Source organism: Alligator sinensis, unplaced genomic scaffold (genome assembly GCF_000455745.1).
Source record: "Alligator sinensis unplaced genomic scaffold, ASM45574v1 scaffold360_3, whole genome shotgun sequence".
Classification (NCBI taxonomy): domain Eukaryota; kingdom Metazoa; phylum Chordata; order Crocodylia; family Alligatoridae; genus Alligator; species Alligator sinensis.
This window is the reverse complement of record NW_005841977.1, coordinates 1,551,332-1,559,347: the sequence shown is the minus strand read 5'-3', so window position 1 is coordinate 1,559,347 and position 8,016 is coordinate 1,551,332. Positions and strand designations below refer to the sequence as shown.

General features: G+C 50.7%; 1 protein-coding gene across 11 annotated transcripts in view; it reads right to left on the bottom strand.

Annotated features, from left to right (window-relative positions):
• The window catches only part of ABLIM3 (actin binding LIM protein family member 3), a 107,136-nt gene that overhangs the window by 21,009 nt on the left and 78,111 nt on the right, over positions 1-8,016 (bottom strand). For 8 of the 11 annotated variants that reach the window (XM_006021061.3, XM_006021062.3, XM_025200900.1 and 5 more), the window contains 4 exons: positions 4,941-5,028; positions 1,666-1,724; positions 694-765; positions 85-240 (listed from right to left, as the gene is read on the bottom strand). In XM_006021061.3, coding sequence (XP_006021123.1) covers positions 85-240; positions 694-765; positions 1,666-1,724; positions 4,941-5,028 — 375 coding nt within the window. The remainder of the gene's footprint in view (positions 1-84; positions 241-693; positions 766-1,665; positions 1,725-4,940; positions 5,029-8,016) is intronic. The other 3 variants (XM_025200906.1, XM_025200907.1, XM_025200908.1) reach the window with 1 other exon arrangement.

Below are 8,016 nucleotides of genomic sequence, written 5' to 3'. Positions count from 1 at the left end.
GCTGAACCACAATTATCTGTGTCCCCCCCACCTCAGTCCTTGCCAGACTCTGAGGCCCTCTTTGGGCATGCGGAGACTCAGTACCTCCCCATAGCTATATCTCTCCAGCGTCTCATCCGATGTGTATCTGTGATAGGGCTCGTAGGAAATGAGGTCGGGACGTTGCACCTCATAGATGGCTTTAATCTTGGGAAGAGCTGCCAGGTCTTTGTAATTAAGGATCTCATTATCCACTTTAGCCTGAGGAAAGGGAGAGATGGAGACAGAGACAGAGACAGAGAGAAAGATAAGGAGAAAGGGAGGAAGAAGGGGGAGGCTGGAATACACAGCGTGAGGTTAACAGACCAAAAAGAACCAGTGTGCAACCACAGGAAAGGGGAAAGGTCAGGATATGTCTTCACAAGAAGCCATAAGTTCTCCCAGGAGAGAAGAGGCACCAGTGGGAAAGGGGCTGGAAGGGTAGTGGTGGTGAACAGCCTGTGAAATACTCTTCTGTCTTCAGAGGGCCTGCTGAGGCTAGGAGCTCCCCATAGCCCAAAGACTGGCCTGACCTCATGGGTGCTCCTTGCACTGAAAAGATATCTAATCTGCCCTCACCAGGGCATGCATAATGCCATTCCCCCAGCAAACCAGAGACTCAAGGAGGGGGGCACAGTCACCATGCTCTTTCTCCACCAGCAGACCTGTACTTACGCAGATGACTCTGTTGGGGGAACCAATACTGGAACCAGGGGGTGAGATGGAGGTTTCTGACGTTCTTCTGTGCTGTGTGAATGTGAAAGAACAAAGTAGATCAGAGGTCAAGTGATCTGTGACCTTCACTCATGCCATGAAGACAGGAGAGGGCAAAGAGACAAGTCCATCCTTGAGGTAAGAAGTCAATGGAGTCTCACTTGCTTATATCAGGGATGAATTTTGCCCAAAATCTGATGACAGGACACTAAGAGGGCACTCCCAAGTCTCTGTGAGCATGCATGTGCGCACACACACACACACTGGAACTACACTTTACATTCATATCCTGGAATGTGACTGTGAAGCTGTCACTGACAGTGTGGGGAAGTGCGGGACTGTTCTGGCTGATTTCCTGTGTCTGGAAAGGTGGGAGGGCAGACAGCTTTGATGGACCATCTGGTGACTGCACCCCTGGCCTGAGGCATTTCTGCATTGTGTGTTTACTGTTTAAAAAGTGGGAACCAATAAACAAGATACTAAACTCAAATGAAAACCTGCCAAACCACCGAGCCTGGCTGGGCTGTCTGCTGGGAGGACCTCAATCTTCTCAACAGTGCCTCCTGAAAACAGTTATGGACCAACCACTGGCCTCCAAATGGAGGCCTGTCAATTATTTCCTGTGGGCAGAAGGATGGTGGCTGCAACATGGAGTCTCTGAAGGAAGACAGGGCATCCTGCAGGTTATGACTGGATTGTAGAGAGCCCCCTTGCCATGGGAAGCAGGAGGCTGAGAGTGTGCTGACACTCGGACCAGGCTCTTGTGGGAAGTTTGTTGCAAAGAGTGGCTCTTGGTTTGCATGCCACCCTCACAACTCATCTCCAGACATGTGCTAGACCCCCCAGGGCAGTGTCAGGGGTATTTGTCTGTCACCCTGCACTGTACCCCCTGCCCCATCACCTCTCACAGACACCCCCAATGTTCCAACTTACCTTCAGTTTCTTCTCTGCTCTTGCTGCCTGTTTGCAGATGGGGTGCCACACTTCAGAACCTGAAACCCAGCACAGCACAGGATCAGAAGTTTCTAGTTCTCCAGGGGAGAGCCCAAACTACCTCTAGCAGTTGGAGCGAGACTTACCCCCATCACAACTCCCTTCAGTCCTGACCAGCAGCCTTGCCCTGAACCTCCACACCATCTCAGTTTTGACCTAAACTGCCCTGCTGTTCTAGCCCTGGACCCCTACTAGTGCTGATCTGCTGTGCTAGTTCTTGGGAGCATTGAATTGCATGTCATGCATTGTTTAGCCTGTAAGCTGTGGGGGGCAAGGCCTGTGTCTCATGCAGTGCCAGGTACACTGTCAGCACCCAACAATGAATGATGGTGAGAATGGGCCTTTGAGGCCAGCGTGGGACCAGCAAATTTCTCTCGCCTGGGATGTAAATGCGGCTTACACCCAGGCACCATCCAGACCTCGCAATAGGGCCTCCCAGAAGGGACTGCCTTTTGAATAAGAATTTGGTCTGCCACATCACAGGCAGCTCTCCAATCCCAGTACCCAGTATGTCACCATGCCTGCTCCCTGCACTAGGTGGGAGTGACAGCCATGCTGCAGTCTGCTCTTCCCAGAGTAATACAGACTCTTGAACTCATGCCTTGGCTTGTGTGGCTGAAAGCTCACCCATAACCTGACAGAATCTGATGGTGTTCAACGCCGATAAATGCAAGGTTCTCCACCTTGGGAAGAAAAACCCGCAGCATCCTTATAGGCTCGGCAGTGCTATGTTGGCTAACACTATGCAAGAAAGAGACTTGGGGGTCATCATTGACCACAAGATGAACATGAGCCTGCAGTGCGATGCTGCGGCTAGTAAAGCGACCAAAACGCTGGCCTGCATCCATAGATGCTTCTCAAGCAAATCCCGGGACGTCATTCTCCCCTTGTACTCGGCCTTAGTGAGGCCGCAGCTGGAGTACTGCGTCCAGTTTTGGGCTCCACAATTCAAAAAGGATGTGGAGAAGCTTGAGAGAGTCCAGAGAAGAGCCACGCGCATGATCAGAGGTCAGGGAAGCAGACCCTACGATGACAGGCTGAGAGCCCTGGGGCTCTTTAGCCTGGAAAAGCGCAGGCTCAGGGGTGATCTGATGGCCACCTATAAGTTTATCAGGGGTGACCACCAGTATCTGGGGGAATGTTTGTTCACCAGAGCGCCCCAAGGGATGACGACTAGGTCGAATGGTCATAAACTACTACAAGACCGTTTCAGGCTGGACATAAGGAAGAATTTCTTTACTGTCCGAGCCCCCAAGGTCTGGAACAGCCTGCCACCGGAGGTGGTTCAAGCGCCTACATTGAACACCTTCAAGAGCAAACTGGATGCTCATCTTGCTGGGATCCTATGAACCCGGCTGACTTCCTGCCCTTTGGGCAGGGGGCTGGACTCGATGATCTTCCGAGGTCCCTTCCAGCCCTAATGTCTATGAAATCTATAAGGTAAACTCACCCCCACCCACTCTGGAACTGAGCATCAGAGCATTAACTGGGAATGCAGCTTGGGCTCGTCCCCCTTGCAGCTCCTCTGATGCTCACCTCCCAGTCCTGGAATAAACTGTGAACTGTCAAAGCCAGAAAATCAGCCCCTGTCCCTCCCTTCCCTCCCTCCACCCACCTTTGGGTGGCACCTGGTGGGCCCAGTGCCCTGCAGTGACGCTGGGCTGTCACAGGCCGCGTGCTGGGAGTGACAGTCAGGTGCACAGCCCTTAGATCACGCCTCTGCCTCCCCCACCAAAGTGACAGGGCTTCTGCCAGGACCACGCCAGCTGACAGTTCAGCATGACACTAATGGCACAGCCACTCCCCGGCGCTAAGTGCACAGAGGAGTCTGTCAGTCCCCAGCAGAGGGCTCCTGCCATGAATCCTGCGGTGTGAGGGCGGGAGGCACCCAGCCCTGCAATTACCCCTGCAAATCCACATGGGTAATCAATGACTCAGGGCAACAGGCAACTGCAGGTTACCAAAGAGAAAACAAATCCTCCCTCTGAGCTCCAAATAGCCCCACAGGCAGCTCTAGGCAGGGCTGAGATCCTTCAAAGGCCTGTTCATTTGTTTCTTTTTAACCCAGATACCCATAATGGAAGCCTCAACCTCTTCAGGGCTGCACTCAGTACAACCAGGAAACAGAGGGAGGTTAGTTTTCTGGTTAAGGAGCTAGAGTGGGGCCTGAGACATCAGGGTTCAGATGCCAACCCTGTCACAGACCCACTAAGACAGCCTGGGCACATCCTTGGTGCCATGGATTGTCCACATTTGCTTCTCAAGTTGGGAACCCAAATCTGGTGGTTACTTTTGAGACCATTAGTCTTATTCACTATGTACTGCAGCTTACCCTTCTATGAAATGGGGCTTTTTTGTTCCTGACCTGCCCTCACAGCGTGAGGGTTATTCTATCAAATGCCTTGCGGTGCTGGATGCCACAGACATTCCTAGACAGACACGATGTGGTTCTCCAGCCGTAGGTGAGAATTCCCGGTACGTACGTCTACTGCACCCTGGCAGCACTGATGAGGTTCATATGCAGTGCGTGAGGGCATTGCTGAAAATGACTTTGAGTAAGGAAGAAGTTGGCCAAGAGGAATAACATTTACTCTAGTAAAATGTCTCTGAGAGGTCCTTGCTGTTCTCACAGCTTTTACTGGCTTACTGAACTGGAAACGGAGGAAAGTGGTGGTGAGCACAGGCTCTGCCTGGGCCTGGAAAGGCTGCTCCTTCCCCACCAGGAGCAACATTTTGTCTAAAGAGATGACTGCCAAGTGTCACTGAGGGACTACTTGTGTGCCTGGATATAGCAGCACCTCTGCACTGCTGGACTTCAGGCATAGTGAGGAGGGAGCAACAGCCTATACCTGAGCAGTCTGTGGGGTGAAGAGGTCTAATCTCCAGGGAGGAAATCCAGGCAGGAGATTCTCTGACATCTTATGAACACAACCAACCTGCATGATCCACATCTGAGCCACCCATTAGCTGGGCCTGGGTCTAGTGGTACAGCCATAGCATAGGGCACTTCCTGGGTTAGTCACCACAGGCATTGCAGTTTCCTCCACTTATGGTAGTGAGGCGACCTCTGCTTTCCTGCACTGCATATTTAAACCACAGGTCCAGTGACCACCTGCCAGGGGAGCCCAGCACATGGTTGTGCTCCCACTCCTGACATGCCCTGGGATCAGCAGATTGCCACACGGAGAGAGTGTTCATGGCTAGCATGTCCATACCTGTGAGATACATCTCCTCCCCTTCTGTGAACATCTGGTGGCAGCGGACACATCTGGCACAGGTTGGGTGGTAATGTTTCCCTCCTGCCTGCAACAAGCAGAGAAATCAGGCATCTAAATGGGCAGAAATTGCTGAGCTGCTTTTTCCGCTTTTCTCCTGGGTCTGAGCTGCCAAGTATCCTTCACACTCCTCACAGGGAAGAAGTAAATGGCAAAGTACAGCAAAGAGCCATGACAAGTGACCACACAAGTTGACCCAGCCCCAGGAATGTTTGGGAATTAACATCCTCCTAACCATGATGCATGAAGGGAACCAGAGCCCCAGGTCCCATTTCCTCCAATCAACCCATTCATAAGGTACTCAGGTAGTGCACACCATTGCCAAGCCAGTCTGCAGCCTTCCGCACTCACTTGGCATTGTAGGAAGTGACCATCCACAAAACAGGACTGCAGAAAATCAGGGCCAGCCAGCTCAAATCCAACTAACTAGCCACTCCAGCCTTCAAATCTTGACTTTGGCAAGTGTAGTGAATAACTGGCAATGACTTATTGTTCAGCTACCTTATGTAGGAAGGGATCCAGGGGCTTCCTTGAGGCGTCAGAGATTACATGTGGGGATTGGTGGAGCTTCCTAAGCACTACAGCCATCTTTCCCGGTGTGTCTCAACATAGCACTCCTTTGGTGCTGCAGGAACGTTTTGTGTGTCCAACTTCCCAGTGTATCTTCCTTGTACCTGTCATTGGCCCTTTCCAGCCCCAGGAGGGCTGCACTAAGGGATCATAGCTATAACCTATCAAACGAAAGCCACAGGCTCCTATTTTGCAAACCAACCCTGGGATTTTGACTACCTTCTGAAAGCAAGCAGGCATCTCACAGTGCAGAGGGAACTCAAGGCTTCACTTCACAGCTCCCCCTATCACGGGAAAGCCAAGGCAATTCCCACTTGATTATTTCTTCCCTGCCCTCATTTCTCAAGACTCTTCCACCAGAGAAACTTTCCTGCCCCCTTCCGTGCCAACCATGCCCAAACTTCAGCTGTAACAACCTGCTATTTCTCCAGTGGCACATTGCTGGGCTGTTCCCCTTGCCCTTTGACAAGGATAATAGGTTTAATTGGTAGCTTGTTTCCACTCCACGTGTCTGTTAGAATTTCAATTACAGGCTCATTTTCTGGGCTCTGGAGCTCACAGGCCGCAGTTGGCTCCAGGCAGCACTGAAACCCAGTCTGTGCTGTACAGTGTGTAACCCCTGAGGGACATTTTATGATAATAATATAAGAGGGCGAAGGATTATTTAAAGCTGTTAAGGGAATGAAGGATGGGGAGGAATCTGCAATTTTCTAGGGGCACAGTTAACTTGGATACAGTATCAGTCTGAACCTGGGAGAGTCCAGAGGAAAAGGAAATCATTTGCTACAAGGGGGGGATCAAGAAGAGGACTAGCGAGATTATGAATGGGGAACTGCTAATCACACGCAGAGCTTTTCATGGCACCAGCTTAGGCTATGGCCACCTGAGGGGAGAAGCAACGCTTGAGGCATAAGCCTGGAACACGTCACACCCTGGCAGCTGCAGGCTGTGCACTGACAGGCAGGCATTTGAGAGCGTGAGAAAATTGACCGTGATTCATCTGGGGTAAATTTGTTACTGTTTGGGGTGGGGACGCATCACTTCAGCATCATGTGCTTGCAGCTTTTTTAGCCTGTGGCAAAACAAGCTGTCCTGATGTAACCCATTTGTGTGCCCACGGCCCTACCTGGGAATGCGTTCCCACCCAATGGCTCGTAGCAGCTCTGCATGAAATGAGAGGGTGATACAGCACTGCATCAGGCACCTGCTTGGCTGGCCTTTGCTGGCTGTCCCTGCGTGATAGGCTCACCAGCATGCCATGCAGACCAAACTCCCCTCAGCAGGGAAGATCGGTAAGTGTTGGCAAGAGCCATGTATGGGGAAGCTCACTCTGCTGCTGTCCACACTGCCTGCAATCCATGGAGCTCAGTGGGTCCGACTGCACATGGAGCATCCATTTCTTATCCATATCACGTTCACGTTCACTCCCAAAGGAAAAGGCAGATAGAAAAACCACTTGTAGGACTCATTGGGGAGGAGGATCCTGTACTCACAAAGCAAAAGAACTAACAGCTTGCTCTAGTTTCATCAAAGTTTGTGGGACTTTCCATTGACTTCAGTGGGAATTGGATCAATCCCTAAGAAAACAAGGATAATTTATGCCCCTGATGAGATTCCACCACGAGGATTTTGTGGTCAATATATCACATTTAAACATATTGCAAATTGGAAACAATCTCTTCAATTGTTTCCAGATTATACACCCTCTCAGCCTGTCCCACTTCTGAAACCACATATCTACCCCTTTGGATCTGCCTACAGCTTGAGATGTATTTCCCATTGTTCCTAAAGCCATGGCTCAGTTTACTCCAGACACTTTGCAGGGGATGATGGGAGGTTGTGGGGTGGGCATAGTTCATCTGTGCAGATGCAAGAAATACAGTCAAAGAAGGCCAAGGTACTCACCATCTAAACACTGGTCATACCATGCTGACCACACCTTTGGCTGCTGCAGTGCTATTCCACCATGCCCCCTCCATGACAACAGGTCACAATGATGTAGCTTTAGATAGTGATCACAACCCAGGGTGTAAATAAATCATTTGAGACATCAGCAACCACAGCAACTCCCTCAATATTTCATGACAATTTTCAACCTGGGATTGGACCTCAAAGTGCTAATCCCTGTAGCCCGTGGAATTTGCCCAGGGAGTTCTACTGTGGAAGGATCAGGCTCTAAGTATCTACAGGTAGACAGGTACGACATCAACTGATAACAGGCCATTCTTTGATGATGACCCTGTGGTGGTGTCAAAAGAGCTGCCATCACAGAGGAAATGAGGCAGCTAATCCCATTGAATGGAGCCGAATTTTTACAGGCTTTGAAAACATCAGGGGATCAAATGCCTGTCATTTCAGGTGTTTCCATTTGTAGATTCATAGATGTTAGGGTCGGAAGGGACCTCAATAGATCATCGAGTCCAACCCCCTGCATAGGCAGGAAAGA